This window comes from Lolium rigidum, chromosome 6 (assembly GCF_022539505.1).
Source record: "Lolium rigidum isolate FL_2022 chromosome 6, APGP_CSIRO_Lrig_0.1, whole genome shotgun sequence".
Classification (NCBI taxonomy): Eukaryota; Viridiplantae; Streptophyta; class Magnoliopsida; order Poales; family Poaceae; genus Lolium; species Lolium rigidum.
Window position 1 is genome coordinate 354541826 of NC_061513.1, and position 17885 is coordinate 354559710.

Consider the following 17885-nt stretch of genomic DNA (forward strand, 5'->3'; position numbering starts at 1 on the left):
GAATACAGCAGAAAATGAAAAGTATAATCTGACAATACATTAGCAATACATGGTCGCTACCAATTACAATTCAGATAGATTCGTAGTACAGAGTTAAACAGAACAAATCCCCAGGTTGTACCGGCACTAACAAAAAAGAAGGTAGTAACAAAAAGAAATAGGAAAAATAAAAAAAATAAACAAATATCTCAAGCCTCACACTTACCACCTCGCATCACTCCTTCCCTTCCCCGCCAAATTTCGTAAAATTCAAATGTGGAAAAAATTTACAGCAACCGACGGTTGATTTGGTTTCTACTATACGCCCCACCGCGTCCCAGGAGGAAAAGTAAAAGTAACCCTGTTTTGTCTGATTTTGTCTTTGCAATGCAGCCCCTGTGAGTTTGTGATGTTACTAGAAGGTCCATTTCCAGATCTTGACTCGGATCCTGACCTGGCACACGCGCGCGACGGTGGTCGCCGCCGGGGGACTGGTGGTCGCGTCGTCGGCGGCGGCAGTGGACGGCGCCGGGGCCTCCACAACGGCTGGCGACTTCGCTGGCGCCTTTGCGGTAGTGAGCTTCACTCCCTTCTTGGCCGGTGCCGGTGCGGGCGCGGCCACCTTGATGCCATCGCAGTGCACCTGGATGCCGATCTTCTTGGTCCTGAGCCCGCCCACCTTGACACCCGCCTTGGTCTCCAGGTCGAGGGTGATTGCGAAGGTGCCGGACTTCTTGATGTCGGAGCTAGCCGCGGTAGGGTCGACCCCGAGCGCGGCGGCGGAGACGGTGGCCTTGATGACGGTGATGTTGTTGGCCTCGTGCGCGAACCCTGGCACGGTCGCCTCCCCGAGCGGCACGGCGTTGGCGGCCGTGGCCGCGGTGACGGTGAAGTCGTCGTAGAGGTAGACGAGCTTCTTGTTGGGGTTCTTGGCGGTGAGCGTGAAGTCGATGGAGTCGGTGAGCGCGGGCGCCGTGGCGGAGCTGGAGAGGCTGAGCTTGTTGACGCGCGCGACGGAGAGGGTGAAGGCCGGGCGGTGGGGGCGGTAGAGGAGGTAGAAGGCGCCGCCGGCGACGGCGGCGACGAGGGCGAGGAGGAGCACGACGAGCACGGCCCAGAAGAAGCAGCAGCAGCAGCTGAAGCGGCAGGAGGAGCGCCCGCCCCCGCCGCGGCGGCCCTTGGCGGGGCCCTGCGGGCGGTAGATGGGGCGCTGGTACATCTTGGGCGCACCGCCGGCGCCAGCCCCGTTGGTGGCGGCGGCAGCGGCCGGCGGCTGCGGATTGGGCTTGCCGTTGGAAGACATTATTGCCGCGCGCGCGCAGGGGGCGAGGAGTGCGCCGGCTGGCGGCTGTTCTTGGAGCTAGCTGAGCTGCTTGGATTGGATTCCGACCGTGCGCTTGCTGAGTGAGAGTCCTTGGAGGGAGGAGATCTATAGGCCAAGTGAATGAAGGAAGGTAGACGAAGAAGGTGAGGTGAGGTAAGGGAAAAGGGACGGGTCACCTTCCGGATGGTTCGTCCTCACCAAATCATTTTGCTACTGCTACTGCTGCTCAGCTGCTGCTTTCCTTTACCTTTTTTTAAGCAACTCTCCTTCATAATTCTCTTTTGTGGAAGCACCAAAATTTCTCCCTGAAATTATTAAGCAGACAGTGCCTAGCACTTGACACGCACGGCTAGTTTACTCTTTGAGCCGTAGCAGTGCTTCAAATGCTGCTAGTAATGTCTACTTTAATTTGTCTCTCCAAAGCTTCCGTAGCTAGGAGCAATTACGTTTCAGGGAGTGATATCCTGAGCCAGAGCTACAATCACCCTCCGAAAATTGACCTGCAGAACGGCATATGTGGATTAATAGAAGCTCAATTTGTAGTGACTACAAAACTAATGGTAGCAGTAGCATTTGTGATCGTTGGGGCCGACCGGAGATAGTGTTACAGTTACTTCATTGAAGACGTGTGTGATACGGATTTGGGTTGGGCTGGCATCTCTGAGATCAGACTCTCAATTGCAAGTTGATTTTTATTTGTCTCCTAACCTAAATTGGTCTCTTTAGATCGAAGTCTTCTAGAATAATAAAATATTGGAAGTTACTTCGATCCAAGATAAGTGTTGTCATTTTATTTTAAAATTAAACTAATTTGAGCCAAAACCTCGACACTTATTTTGTATTGGAGGAAGTACTTTTTTTTAATCAAATTGAGGAGCCATGGCTCCCTACTTCATTATATTTTAACTGATTATAATATGAAGAACCCCAATTGTTCTATGTTAAGGCAGTCAATAAAACATCACCCCATATTCTTTAACCTAACAGACGACTAACATTATCCATGGTCAACGAAGGAGAGTGATTGCTTCTATCACCACAATATTCACTAGTCTCGCCTTGCAACCGCAATAACATCATTTAACCATGCACAATGTCGTAACATGACCACATATTATACCATTAGGACTAAATACATCCATACAATTCATTGTAATGCTAGGGTTCCCCATTTCTCCAAGAACTAATGAAACTATTGAGACCGGCGGAACCACAATAACATTTATTAACTCATTATCAAACATCGGGATTCTTCTTGCGCTCAATGCTCTGACCAAACGGCTTCCAACGTGTGATCGGGATAGACAACCACTGAGACCGCATGCCAAATAGGTATTGCGAACAGAGCAGACACCCGTGGGGAGCGAGAGATGTCGCCCGGAGTCTCCATGCTAATGCTCCCATCGTGCACCATACCTTTGTAGGACCCCCCAGGAAGAGCCGTCCTCCCACAAGGAGTCGTTAGAGGCAATGTGAGCTTGACCAACAAAAACCCTAGGATCCGACAGGATGCGGAAAGGGGAAATGAGGCAGGGGAGGAGAAGAAGTTGGGTTTTGGGGAAGGAGTGTGGACCGGTGAGGTGGCGTGCCCGAGTAGGAGGGGGCGGAGGTGAAAGGGGAGGGGAGGGGTAGGGGCTCTCAGCTCTGACATATCTCCCTAAAGAGAGTGGATGTGATATCATGTCCTGCAAAATATTCGTACAGCATTCGAAAGTGACATGTTTAAAAATTCCACATGTTTTTTTTTCTTTGTAGGATACTAGGACTCACGAAGTTGTGACATTCCAATTCTAAGCTATTTTCTCTATTATGTGTTTTGATTTGATGAGAACCCCTTCCATATTTTATTTTGCTTTTCTGATTCGACTATGTCACAAATAATGCAAGGAGTCTAGCCCAACTATCCAATTTCGCATGTCAAATTTTGCAGTCAGTAAAAAAAAATCCATTATGAAATACTGTCAAACATGCACTCTTGCATCACATTTGTATCTTCCCTAAAGGCATCCATTGTTTAGAATTCGGAACGTAGGATCTAGCTCAGTGTCAACGTCCTTGATTGTTGGCATGAAACTTGCGGAGCCAAACTTCCCTGTAGATGCAGTTGTCTCGTCACTTCATTTCCCTTCTGCCCATGGCTAACTGATCAACGGCAGCACGCCCCACGAAAGCGAGGGCGATTCACGAAAGAACTAGCTTGCTTGCTAATAAAATCTGCTGCCGGTGCCCGGTCCATCGTCGATTTGATTTCATCAAACTATATTTTATCAGATCTAATATACTATAATATATGTACTATGTATTGGAGATGTATGCGTTTTATATATTGTATGTTGTGGGGTTAGCGTGGAGAGACAGTGAGAATTCAGATTCAGGTTTCTGTAGTAGTTCGTGCAAGGTAGAACGTCCCCTGCAGTCCAGCTGTGCCCCGCAACTGAAGCTGCTCATGCGTGCCCTACTAGCTCGAACTAAGCCTGATTTTCTCCCGTTTATTTATTGACGATGAGAGGGTTGCTCGTGAGTTTTGCTCTGCTGGCAGACTAAGCAAAATCGTGCCTTGAGAAGCAAATACTAAATTAAGGTCGTGTGATCAGTTCCATACCTTTCCGCTTTATGTTACCCAACCATATGCATTTTCTGAATTATGTATACCTACTTACAAATGTTTTCAGCGCACAAAAGAATACACAAGGGGGACCGGCACACGCAAGCACGAACATCGCCCAACATCACCGCAGCAAGCTTGGAACCTTGCCCATCGCCACTGAGGGCTCCTTTGATTTAAAAGGAATTTCAAAAGACTTGCGAAGGATTCAGTCCCTTGGAAAATATTCAGGTGTTGGTTGCTTGATTCGAAGGGTTAGAATTAAAAAAATCTTTTAAAGGATTCATTTTCCCTTCAGTTTGAAGATTTTTTTTATTTGCGTCAAAAAAAAGTTTGAAGATTTTTTTTTATCCACTCTAACCTCATGTTAGAATTCTTTTGCTTTACCTGCGATTCAAGGACATACGTGATCTAAATTTGTGTAGTTTTCTAACCTTGTAGTATTCAAAATGACATGTCATCCAATCCTATGGTTCGTCCAACATGCCACAAGCTCTTTTTCGATTTTCTTTACACACATGTGGCCCATGTTGCGATGATTATGTAGTCTGTTCTAGATGTTGCATGCATGTTGTAATGTTTTTCTCATGTTGTTGCAAATGTTGCTCTCTATATTGTATATATTGCCATGATGATTATCGGTGATTTGTTGTTAGTAATGAAGATTTGTTGCATACATAATTTTTGGCAAATGGATATGTTTGAAAAGCTACAATGCTTATGCATGTTTTTTTTTTGGCATATAATGAGCAAAAATATATTGCGAGGATGTTGCATGTGAAAATATCATGATGTGAACAGTAGAATCAAGATTCAGGTCAAATTGGACGCCGCACCATCACTAGCACTACCATAGGCATTTGTCGAGCAAATAGCTGTGCTTTCTTTTGGTACATTCCAGAGTGCACACTAGCAAATAAGCAGCTGTTACGTTAGCTGCTAAAACCATTTGCACATGAGATGGAAATGTCCCCTATCATTTATATTCTGCCTTTTCTCCATAAATTAACAAGAAATCGCTCTGAAAAAGACGGACTACTTGAACTGCACCAAACACAGCCTTGTCAATGGCCATGAACCTTACTTGTAAATTAAAACTTTCCTTTCCAGCTGTACAACCAGTTATTAAGAAGACTCTTTCCTAGTCATAAATTAATCATACCGACCCGGCGATGACGTCTGTGCCCCAAGAAAACCGTAACCAAGCAAGATGAAGCTTCGTTCAAACGTCAGTACTATGTGAGATTGGAATGGAGCTCTCGATGTTACGTTTTGCTTGTTGGCACAAGATATTTATTCTTTTTGCGTAGAAAACATTTATTTTTTTGCAACTCCTTGAATCAGGATTCTGCAGTGTTATAGAATGTATTGTATATGTTCTGTTGCAAACAAGAGGGTAATAAAATCGGCATTCCCGCCTTACAATAGCTACCTACTGCCATTTTTTTTTTGCTGTTCACAAATGACAACGTCTAAACAACAAACTACTCCTTAGCTCCCCCATCCCATAAAAAAAACTACTCCTTAGCTCCCCCATCCCATAAAAGAATTATCTCAGGCAAATGTGGCCAGCTATCACAAGATCGAATAAATGTGAAAATTAGCTCCTTAGCGGGCTATCTGTCTTATTGTCGGCTAATTGTCGTCTCTGTTTTTTTATCTTCATGACAGAACGGGACAAACTCCTGATATTGGAAAAGGAGAAGTGGCTAGGGGTAACACCCAAGCTAATTTAAGCGCATTTCTAGCCCTAGCTATCAATCGACGACATATATAGACAATGCTTAGCACCGTTGCAAACTACATATGTTCTCCCCTTTCATAACGACATTGCATTATCAACTATTCTAGCTGTTCTGAGTGATTTTGGAAGAACGACAGGAAGAGCTCTCGTCTCCTCCCACCTCTCTCTCCCTCCCCACCCCCGTTGGAAGTCCCCTCCTCCCTCCCGGCTCTTCTCCCCCTTTCCTCCGGCGGTGCTACCGGCCGGAGTGGAGGGGGGAGGAGAGGCCGGCCGCCTCCCCTGTATAGTGGTAGGATTAGTTTGTTTCCCCAAGTGAAGTATGCCTCTATGCCGCTAGTTTGGAGCGGTTTGCTCGATCTGTCTGGACAGATCGGGTGTCTAGGGTTCGTCCTCTTCGTCCTTTGGCTCCAATGGCCGGAGCTGCAGGCGACGACGGCGAGCGCCGCTTCCTTGAATAAAGCTGGAGACTTTGGTGGGAGTGATTTGGAGATGGAAAGCTCCACCCCATGTTTATGTCCTGCCGTGGTGGTGAGGGGAAACAAAGAGGTGCAGCTCTCCACTTCTTCAGATGGCTTCTTCCCCGATGGTGGATCTTCCCCGACAAATGCATCCAAGCCGGTGGCAATCTTGCCACGGCTATCCTTGGCCATGGAGGCCAATCTGCAACCTCCAAATCGGAGGCTACTCTCCGTCCTGTCTGCCGGAGCTCGACGCCTAGATGCTGCCAAGTGGTTCGTCCCCGGAAGCCTCAAGGTAGCCATCGACGACAGTTTCTCGCCGGAAAGGGGCGCTTGAGTGCTCTCGTCCTGCTCCTCGGCGGCGACGCCTTGAGGACGCCGGCGGCTGGTGGCAGAGATACCCAAGGTCTTGATTGCTTTTCCAGTTTCTTTGCTAGGGTGTTTCTTGCAAAAGTACAAGCCTTATCTTCAAATTTTCAGTTCTTTAGGACGAGTGATGTAAAGGGCCTGTATGAAAATTGTACCTGCCACGTGCTATGCTAATATATGATCCACTTTCTTGTTCAAAAAAAAAACGGAAATTCAATTGGGCTCCCGGGTGCGTATGCTCCCTCTACCAACAAAATATATTTTGAAGTGTGGAAAAATTTTAACAAAAAATTCTACATGTACATCTCCATAATATGTGTGTATGCGTCAAGTTTCATGAAAAAATAATATTTTTTGTGGTCTATGTAAAAAAGAGAAAACTTATCCAATGAAAAGCATTGTTTTCAGCACTGAATTTTGTCTTTTTTACACACGTCACATGATAAGTTCATTTTTTATGAAACAACTTTGTGAGCGCATAGCACGTGAAGATGTACGTGCGAATTTTTTGTTTCAATTTTTTTGAAATTTAAAATATGTATAAGATGCATTTCAAAATATAGGGAGCATATGCTCCCATGTTCCAAAACACCACTCCCAGCTATTCTAGGTTCTAGCTAAGCCATGGATGATGATACTATTAAAGTAGCAGTAGCACACTAGCACGGGATCATGTCAAAGAGAAAGAAAAGGTAGCAGTACAAGATTCCAAGGGCACACGCGTGGTCGCGTGATCAACAAAAGCGCCGGAACAAAACATGTCCAGAAGCGCAGCACCAATCCGGGGTAGGAAGTACACAGCACCGACAGAGGGTCACGCAGGACCGCCGCTCCCATTTGCTGCTGGCCAGAGGATTTCACTGCAGCCGACGACGGCATACATCATCCTGCTTGAATCGATCCAACACGCTGGTATCAGCCAGCAAGAAGGGTGTGATACGCGTATATCCAACTGCACACATCACATGGGTCAGGATTCGGGCAGACCTGAAGTGATACAGGAATATATTTTCCTTTGTTTCTGAACTTGTTGCATCTTGTGGCAAGGGTGTCGGCAAAACAATCAAGTTAGGAAGCTCAGTTTATAACTGAAACAATTCGCCATAAAAGTAGCTATGAAGTAGGTCAAATAATCAGTAAACTAGGCAGATCTAACCGGACAAACAATAATACACATAATCGGCCGCAATAAAACTAAGCTAAACAAGCTTTTCTGTAATACAACTTACTGGGCATCAAGATTTCCGTCTGCATGCAGTGCTAAGGGCGCGTTTGGTAAGCTGCATCTAATTCTTGCACCACTGGTGCAGTGAGAAAAAGTTCACTGCGCTTCTAAGACGGACCATGGGCCATAAAAGTCACGTTGTTTGGTGGCCTGCACAGAGTTTTTTCGGCCCGTGGAGATTTGGGCTCTGCCCGTTTGGTAGGTTGGTTTTCAGGCCTTGTAGCAGCCCAGAACGACGCCACTACTGTTTGGTTGCAATCCATAATCCGCTTCTACTTACCTCTTCCTTTCAGTCGTGAGGTTACCAACGATCAATATCACAAGCAAGAACACAATCATAGACGACAGAGAACTTAGCAGTGATCATAGACGATACAAGTTCATGATACACCATTTTTCAGACACGGCCATAGTTCTGGACACATCAGACATGATCATAGTTCAACACACCAGACACGAACACCAACTAGACACGACATGGTACCAGGTTAGCTTCAGACATGATGCTCGAAGACGACACACCTGGTGTCATTGCCATGGTACGGGCACCTGCTAACCACCTCAGTGCAGGTGTGGTCGAAGATGACCACACTGTACTCAAAGGAGAACACCTTCTTGAAGGTGAGGAACTGGCCTACCTTGAGCTGATGGGCGATGGCGAAGGCCGTCCACCCCTGGTCGATGAATGTGTCATTACCTTCTCTCCTCATAGTCATCCTCCAGTTGCATCCAGTGTTGGTGGTGACGATGATGTTGGAAGAAATTTCTTCGAACCACTTGACGAAAGCTTTAAGGATCATGAGCCGGCCGAAGGTGGGCTTGAAGATGATGTAGAGGAAGTGGTCTGGTCTGCGTCCTTGTGGAAGTGGCCGACCTTAGCCGGACTTCCACGACGCTTCTTTGCTGGTCCCTCGCCGGGAACCTCAGCAGGTGACCCAAGCATGATCTTCTCAGTATGCCAGAAGAACACATGCCATTAGAGGTATGCCTGCTCACAAGTAGTTTAGATGAAAATGGACATTGATAACATTAGTAAGTCCTCATACATTTGCTCACACAGCAGGCATAGGAAGTGGCCACAAACTAAGTGTAGTGTGCAACGACTGTGGCACACATGGCTAAGTTTGAGGCCACCACCCTAGCCTTTCATTGTGCCTTTGTTCAATCATTGACCAACGCAAATGAGGCCTCATACATTTGGTCACATGGCAGGCAGATGGACTGTCTCCAAACTAAGTCTAATGTGCAACGAATATGACACACACGACTAAGTTTGAAGGCAACGCATTGCCTTCCATTGTTCCTTTGTTGAATCATTGGCCAATGCACTAGACAAACCAAAACGAGGGATCACACGGCATGCAAAGGGATTGTCCGCAAACTAAGTCTAGTGTGCCAGTAATATGGCACACATGACTAAGTTTGAGGGGAGCACCCTACCTTCCGTTGTGCCTTAGTTGAATCATTGACCAATGCAAAACTGAAGAAGCAGAAACATGCAAAACAGGGTATCAAAGGCCTCATACAATGAGGACATATGGAGGAGATGTTTGACCAGAACCAATGGCATGGTCATGTTCAGTCATGTCATAGGTTCTGATCAATCATCTCCTCATACTATGATCCTAGGTTATAACCATTGGCCTAGTTCAATCAAGAAACAACACAAGTAGTAGTTTAAATTGAGTACATTACGAGTGGTACTTAGGGTACATTACAAATTCTACTTAGACCATATTACAAATTCTCCTACAGTACATCTCGAACACATTCATCACTCGTCACAAGTAGTCCTGATCCTCTTGAGCTTATCCTTGATTGCAAAGTTCACTTGAAGCAGATCGTATATGTCATACTCTAGCTTTCTCTTCTCAGCCTCTAAAGCTTTTTTTCTGCCTCCCATTCCTGTTTCTTAACCCTCATCACTTGTGCTTGTGTTCTCTGCAGATTCTTGAGCATAACAACTTCGTTCTTCAAGTCCTCCCACTCATCTTGCATCTGAACAAACTAGCGCGACTCGGCTTAATCTTTCGCACAATAATCACAACATGCTAAACCCGAACACAAAAAACCTTCCCCTCTATGCATGCACAGTAAAATCTGGCAATTTCACCAATCCAAAGCCCGGTCTATGAAGGATCTACCGCGATTGGAGATTAGAGTAACATATCTAAGCAAATCGAGACCGTGAACAACAAGAACTGGACAAGAACAGCAAGCAATGGCGAGGAACACCGTGACCCTATCCTAATGGAAACACTAGCAGATCTAATGTGCATGTCGTCGCAAATGTCCGAGCATGGCCTGTTATGGCACAACGAGTAAGAGGGTGAGAAGCAGATGTCGTTACCGCCATTGTTCCGGCCGAGGACGAGCTCGAGGTCGCGGGCGAACTAGAGATGCCGATGAAGACTGCCGAGCAGGTTCAGGCCGATGTCGCGGTGCTGCTCGCTGACTCCTCCTCCGGTACCGGTGCTCCTCCTTGCGGTGGTCCGGTGGATTGGTCGCTGGGAGGGAAACCGCCTGGTGATGTGACAGTCGCGAGTGAGAGGGAGAGGGGAGCGGTGAGGCTAATTATGGCGCGTGTTCCCGAAGGGACGCGGCGTTTCCGCCTCCCTTCCCCACGCGTGCAGCCTTCTAGCCACAACGGACCTGGGTCCAAAAAAACTGCCATTCCAAACGTTCCTCCAGGACCTGTCCAAAGGGTGCTTTGAGACCCGGTGCAACAACGCGATGGCCTGCAGGCAACCAATCGAGTTCAAAATTTGTTGGGCCGATGCGAAGCAATGTCCATCCAGGCTACCAAACGCACCCTAAGAGACTCATCACCTCACTAATGGCTGGGGTCAGTTGCCAATTGGTAATGTACATCATTCAGGTCCATCTTACTGAAACGCTAGATATAATAAAACAAAACAAAAATGTAAGCAAGAACATATTATTTCTTTTAAAATCAGAAAATGCTGATGCACTGCTATTGCACTCAACTCTGCATGTTAGGAAATTGATTGCATGAAATTGGTCTGATACTCTGATTTCTTAACAATGTAGCTTCAAATGGATTATGCATACCATAATACTCGCTTGTACAAACTCAACTCTTAAATAAATTTCATACACGGTGTCACGGTGCCAGACTTCCAGTGGTAGGTAAAACACCACATGTGAACTTAGCTCAGAAATTATACAGAAGAGTTGTGTCTTTAGGAGATAGAGATCGACTCATGTTCGAGGCATGCCTTAACACTGATACATCTCTTTCCTTATATTCCACTATATCTGTAACTCCACTGGTGCTTTCGCTTCTAAACCATATAAGATTTAAGCAGCAGCGACCTTCCTTCCATCTTCAATGAAATATATGGCCGATTCAGGTACCTAGAAAATAAAAAAAGCAATGAACAACAAATGAATATCGCTGTACTACCTTCCATGAAGACATCAATATTAACAAAATATAGCGGCTACAGTAATGAGATTAAGGTGATAGCTGCTGAACTCAAATATCATTCAAATAAGTATTGCAATGTAAAGGTGTAACATCAGATTGTACTCCTTCGTAGCCTAAAGTTTGAATGGATTACTGACTGAGATTCAAAATAGACAGGCATATCTTGTTAGAAAGGAAACCTATATCAGAAATTGATGAAGACTAAGCGATTGTTTGTCTTGAGGACAGGAGTTGAAGTGCTGAACCATATGGAGATAGGCTCATTAGTTCCTACCTTAAAAGGCTTTAACCATCTCAGTAAAGTATAACAAATGCAGAGTACATCATTGGGCCGAAATGATAAATCTACACTCTATTATCCATAATAACAGTGACTGGTAGCAAGATCACCAAAAAGCTACCATGGTACTCCACTCCTATACAAAGCAGGGAGTAACTAAGTACTATTCCCTCCGTCCCATAATATAAGTTGTTATTATAACCAATCAGGTTGTAACATCTTATATTATGGAGGGGAGGAGGTACAGTAGCTTGATTTTGTTCCATTAGATAAGAAGCTGTTATTTTCTAGTGTTCTTGTGAAACCAAATCAAATTCAAAAGTTCAGAACGTATCAGAAAGCTACCATCTACAAAAGCACAGAGAAAACATAATCCATGATAAAATGGTGAAGAGATGAAAGATAAATTACGTCGGGCCATGTATCTGTAATGAACTCTACAACATCATATGATATGTCCCCTTGCACATCAATTTGCTCCTTCTCGGTTGGGCCCTAGGAAACACATTACAGCAGAGACGATTAAGCAAAGCACTAACGAACATGCAATACCTTCACAATCTAATAGATATTACTAATAAGTCTAATATACCTTGACAACAGAAGCTCCAGTAGCAAATTTCTTTCCGAGCTTCTTTGAAGCATCACTCAGCTTGACACCTAAAATTTCAGGAATAAACATGATCCATTAAACTACGGCCAACTTCAATGGCAAAGACTGCCATCAGGGAGCTTCAAAACAGGTTAAGCTTAAGCCTGGATCTAGCATCTAAAGGACAATCTCTTCTTGCAGCGTTTCAAATAAATCCATACTCGTTCTGTTTACTTCTACCCATTTGACTCGTAAACAAGATAAGATGGCTTAACAACAGCACTCACCAAACAATTCAAGGCCTTTGACCACGGTAACACATTTGCGCTTGTTGCGGACAATCTTCTCAATAATAACCTCTTGCTTGTCCTACACATACAAAGGGAGCATCATCCATCAATATATTGGATACGTAGATTTAAATTGGCCCAAGCTCAAACGCTAAGATATCAATAAACCAGTGACTGACATTAAAATGGGCACATCACAATATCACATGCTAAACTAACGAGTCCTAGAGTCTAACATGAGATTGCCTCAGAAGCTGGACCGGACTAATCATCGCAAGCAATTCCTCAATTTCAGATTAACATCTATGAGTGAAGTTAGACAGCTTCAAAGTGAACCGTTGAAAGCACGTAACTATGTAAGGGAACCAACCTTTTTCTTGAGCTTACCACCAGGCAGTCGTTTCACCTCTTCCTGCTTAGATGCCGAGGCACCCCCTGCAAGCACAGCAAACATCAATTTTAACCGAAGTCGTCATATATAGAAGATTCACTTTCTAGCTCCTGCCAACCTGTGCTGGAGGAGCCATCGGCGGTGGAGATACCGACGCCTTGGAGGCGCTCGCCAACCTTATCTACGTCCTTCTCGCCCCCGCCTTGACGCCAAAACGGATCAACCGGACCACCACACGCAGCATTAGAAGTCGATAGCACAAACAAAAGCATGCAACAGGAATAATAAGCCAGGCAGTTAGGTCAGCGAGGCGAACCGGAAGAGGAGGCGACGAGTTCCTCCGGGTAGACGCCGGGCGCGTGCGCGCGGAGCCACGGCTTGCAGCGCTCGAAGTCGGGCCCGAACTCGCAGTACTCGGCGGGGAGGCCGCAGACGCCGCAGTAGTTCACCTTCACCGGAGCCAGTTTGTCGGCCGCCATCTCGCCGCCGCCGCTTCGATCCGATCTGACGCGGAATGCTCGGCTACGAGGTGGGCTGCGCGAATCTGGGTTGCCCTAGGGCTCGTGCTCGCCGTGGATTTGGTTCTGCTCACACGGATTTGGATGCGATTTTCTTCCTTTCGGAAAAGCGTGAGGGAGAAAGGGAAACTGGCGACTGAGCAGCTGGGCTCAAAACCCTAATTTGCTTTGGGATAAGATGGGCTGCACAAGTTCTAGGCCCGTCCTGTGGTTACGGCCGAATTCTATTTGCCGCCCAATGCAGACCGGAATGCGCTCTGCGAAATCCTATTCATCACCCGCGGCCCGTATGGTTTCACCCGCGGGGAGAGTTTGGGCCGCGGCCCATCAACAGGCAGGTAGTCAGTAGGCCTCGGGTTTCCCGGTTTTGTCGATTTTTTTCTGGGTTTTCTTGGTGTCGATTTTCTTTTGATTTTTCTTCGATTTTTTCGATTTTTCGTTTTCCTGTTTTTTTTTATTTTTTTAATAAATTTTAAAATCGAGCAAATTTTAAGTTAAGCAAATTTTAAAGTAAGCAAATTTCAAATATGAGCAAATTTTGAATCAGGGCAATTTTTAAATCTGAGCAAATTTCAAATCTGGGCAAATTTGAAATCTAAGCAATTTTCAAATATGAGAAAATTTCAAATCTAAAAAAATTTCAAATTTGGGAAATTTTCAAACAACCGAACTAATGGGCAAGGCCATAGTTCGCAATTTAAAAAAAAAATGGCCATAGTGTTCAAAATAAACTTTCACGTTTTACAAAAAATTCATAAAGTTCACATGTGCTTTCAAAAATGTTCACGTTGTTCAAAATATACTCTTGCAATGTTATAAACTTTGATGGGTTTCTAAAATATTCGTTGGTTCAAAAAATATTCACAAGATTCCAAATAATGTACATGACTTCAATTTTTTTAATGAACAAACTATCTTTATAAATAACTGCAAAGTAGATATATTTTTAAACATTTATTAAAAAGTATAATGAAAAGCAATCCTCATTCCCTGAGAAAAAAAGAAAAGAAAAGGTGTACCTTTTGTTGGGTTGCATATGGTGTTGCCCATGAGGATACGCCTTGCGAGGAGCAACGTCCGCTCCCGCTAAGACCAGGAAATTGGGGCTCCCCTCCTTAGGGCATCGCAAAGCGTTCATATTCAACGTTCGTTGCGCCAAATAACGTTGAAACGGCTTGAGCGTTTTTTTACAGTACCGCATGGAATGTCCACAAACACGGCAAGTTTCTTCTTATAAATCATGAAAACAAATAAAAATTGTTCCTCAAAAAATATTTAGAAAATCGCAAAAAAGTACATGGAGAATGAAATAAGTTTTGGCGATGCATTTAAAATAATGTTCATATAATTGAAAGATGCTCATATCAAACAAAAAGGTGTTCAATCTATTAGAAATAATTATTTTGAAGTAAAAAATGATCACATCTACACAATAATGTATTGCATGATTAAAAAAAATCATAACAAAAAAACAAAAAATGAAAAAGGAAGGAAGAAACAAAAAAAGGAAAGAAGAGAAAAAAGAAATGAACGATAAGAAAAAAATAAAGCGTAAAGCCTAAGAAAAGGGGAGTTATGATATGTCGGAAAAGTATCTATGCATTTTGAAATTTGTTATTTTAATATCGAACATATGTCCTACACATTAGAAGTTACCGCCATTGTTTTTAATGATTTATGGTATTTTCCCATAAAATCCTACTCCATCAGTCCAAAATATAAGGCACGCACCATCAAAAAGAATAAGGCAAGCTTTTTTCTGCATGCATGGTCTTTGATGCATAACTACTTTGACCACTAATATATATGCGAAATTAAATTATATTAGAATGCATAAATGGTATTCTTGCATTTTCTTTTTCAAATCTCTTTCATTTCATATATATTTATACAAGTTTTATAGACATATTATAAATCCAAATCATAGTAAAAGTTATAGGTTGTTGACCAACAAAATTTAAGGGCTCTTTATCTTTTGGGACGGAGGGAGTAATATTTTGGTGCCTAACTCTCGAATACAGGAAATCCTTAAATTTTGTATTTTGTACATCGAGAAACCTTTCGGAAAAAGATGAAGAATTCTAGACAGCTGGAGCCTAGAAAAATCTCAAGGCTCCTAGGGCCCACCATTTTGTTATAGACAATTCAACCGTGCCCTGGGGTGGCCTCGAGCCTTGAGCATCCGGTCGACCTCAACCAAACTCCGTTTGGTCCTTTTGACCTAAATTGGAGGGGAAATACCGGTGAGGCCTTTTCTAGTTGCAACTTCGACCTCTCCAACAGCTTTGTCATCAATGTACATAATAAGAAAGGAGTAGTCTATCTCTAGACTATGGGTTTCTAGGAATAGCTTGACCATTATCTCTTAGCGAGATATTATAGGCAAGATGTTGATGTGACACTGTAGTTAATGATGAAATTGACTATTTTTTTTATCCTAGCTAAAATACAGCTCAGACAGTCATAGGAAAAAAAATTCTAGCTCAATCATATACCCACATGGGCTCAAAATCAATAGTCTAAGCTTCTTTGTATACAAAACTTTTAAAATCATTGCATTAGAATGTTCGTTTTTTAAAAATAAACCTCCACCTAAAATATCATGCCAAGGGATAACTCATCGAAGAATGCCTAGCTCGTCCAAAATAAGAGTATGCTAAGAAATCAAAGGAGGTTATCCAGTGGCATAGTGGGGCATCGTTACTTTTCTTCCATTAAAATAACCAGGCTACGGTTGAATCGAGCCAGCGACTCGTGTGGTAGTGCGGCGGCGGTGTGCGGTCTAAGGGCATCTTCAATGGGGCGATTCAAACGGACGTGTTTGGGCGTCCAATTTTATCCGGATGGGTCACCCCGCGGACACGCGGATAGCCGAAACGTCCGTCCCCCGTTTTCATTTCCCAACGCTGCACACGACCCATTCTACAACTCTTGCAGTACTAGTGCGTAGAAGCTCATCAACGACATGGTCAGGGGAGACGCGAGCGGTGTCCATGCAAAGGCGCCGCCGCCGTCAAGGTGCAGCGTGCGGCCGGCGTCCAGGCGATGCGCAGCCGCCGTCGAGGTACGGCGCGCTGGCGCAGTGACGAGGTGCGGCGCGCGGACACTGCCAGGTAGAGCTGCAGCGACGCGGGCGAAGGGGCAGCAGCGCGGCGGCCGGCCGCGCGGCCGGCGGCCCCGGCGGCGGCGAGCTGCAGCGCGTGGCGGCTCCACGGCCACGGGCGCGCGAGCGGGGCAGGGCGTCGAGGGCGCGGGCGTGCGGGGCAGGCCTGGCGCTGGCGGAGCTGCAGCGCGGGCGAGCGGGTCAAGGCGTCGAGCGCGCGGCTTGATGTCTACGGGAGCTTCTATTCTTGTAGACAGTGTTGGGCCTCCAAGAGCAGAGGTTTGTAGAACAGCAGCAAGTTTCCCTTAAGTGGATCACCCAAGGTTTATCGAACTCAGGGAGGAAGAGGTCAAAGATATCCCTCTCATGCAACCACTGCAACCACAAAGCAAGAAGTCTCTTGTGTCCCCAACACACCTAATAGGTGCACTAGTTCGGCGAATAGATAGTGAAATACAGGTGGTATGAATAAGTAGTAGCAACGGCACCGAGAAAAGTGCTTTGCCCAGGACAGTAAACAAGCAGTAGTAACGCAGCAGTAGTAACGCAGTAAAATAGTAAACAAGCAGCGATAGCAGTATTTAGGAACAAGGCCTAGGGATTACACTTTCACTAGTGGACACTCTCAACATTGATCACATAACAGAATAGATAAATGCATACTCTACACTTTTGTTGGATGATGAACACATTGCGTAGGATTACACGAACCCTCAATGCCGGAGTTAACAAGCTCCACAATAATGCTTATATTTTAGTAACCTTTAGTGTAAGATAGATCAAAAGACTAAACCAAGTACTAGCATAGCATAGCATGCACACTGTCACCTTCATGCATATGTAGGAGGAATATATCACATCAATATTATCATAGCAATAGTTAACTTCGCAATCTACAAGAGATCATGATCATAGCATAAACCAAGTACTAACACGGTGCACACATTGTCACCTTTGCACACGTGCGGGGAGGAATAAAACTACTTTAATAACATTGCTAGAGTAGCACATAGATAAATTGTGATACAAACACATTGCAATCATAAAGAGATATAAATAAGCACCTCACTATGCCATTCAACAGTGAATAAGTATTCTGTGAAATATAGCCTAAGAGACCCACACGGTGCACACACTGTCACCTTTACACACGTGGGACAAGGAGTCTCCGGAGATCACATAAGTAAAACTCACTTGACTAGCATAATGACATCTAGATTACAAGCATCATCATATGAATCTCAATCATGTAAGGCAGCTCATGAGATTATTGTATTGAAGCACATAGGAGAGAGATTAACCACATAGCTACCGGTACAGCCCCGAGCCTCGATGGAGAACTACTCCCTCCTCATGGGAGCAGCAGCGGTGATGAAGATGGCGGTGGAGATGGCAGCGGTGTCGATGGAGAAGCCTTCCGGGGCACTTCCCCGCTCCGGCAGGGTGCCGGAACAGAGACTCCTGTCCCCCAGATCTTGGCTTCGCGATGGCGGCGGCTCTGGAAGGTTTTCCGTATCGTGGTTCTTCGCCTCAGGGGTTTCGCGATGGGGGCTTTA

At 45.0% G+C, this 17885-nt stretch overlaps 2 protein-coding genes across 2 annotated transcripts; both read right to left on the bottom strand.

The window, feature by feature from the left end:
- Positions 1 to 394: 394 nt before the first annotated feature.
- Positions 395 to 1491, bottom strand: LOC124668434 (NDR1/HIN1-like protein 2). The gene has a single exon (XM_047205577.1). The coding sequence runs from the start codon at positions 1280 to 1282 to the stop codon at positions 395 to 397; it is 888 nt and encodes a 295-aa protein (XP_047061533.1). The 5' UTR covers positions 1283 to 1491.
- Positions 1492 to 10736: 9245 nt separating this feature from the next.
- Positions 10737 to 13304, bottom strand: LOC124661868 (translation machinery-associated protein 22-like). The gene is made up of 7 exons (XM_047199758.1): positions 13025 to 13304; positions 12827 to 12910; positions 12688 to 12752; positions 12315 to 12396; positions 12028 to 12095; positions 11847 to 11930; positions 10737 to 11082 (listed from the first exon to the last, which is right to left on the bottom strand). Exons 1-7 carry the CDS (start codon positions 13185 to 13187, stop codon positions 11026 to 11028), a joined length of 603 nt encoding a protein of 200 aa, XP_047055714.1. The 5' UTR covers positions 13188 to 13304; the 3' UTR covers positions 10737 to 11025.
- Positions 13305 to 17885: the final 4581 nt, after the last annotated feature.

Bases quoted from the DNA above. Each gene is read 5' to 3' on its own strand.
- LOC124668434 (XM_047205577.1), bottom strand. From the start codon at position 1,282: ATGTCTTCCAACGGCAAGCCCAATCCGCAGCCGCCGGCCGCTGCCGCC.
- LOC124661868 (XM_047199758.1), bottom strand. From the start codon at position 13,187: ATGGCGGCCGACAAACTGGCTCCGGTGAAGGTGAACTACTGCGGCGTC. The intron at 12,911-13,024 runs GTTCGCCTCGCT...TTTGGCGTCAAG, and splicing joins ACTCGTCGCCTCCTCTTCCG to GCGGGGGCGAGAAGGACGTA. The intron at 12,397-12,687 runs GTTGGTTCCCTT...TTGTATGTGTAG, and splicing joins GTGGTAAGCTCAAGAAAAAG to GACAAGCAAGAGGTTATTAT.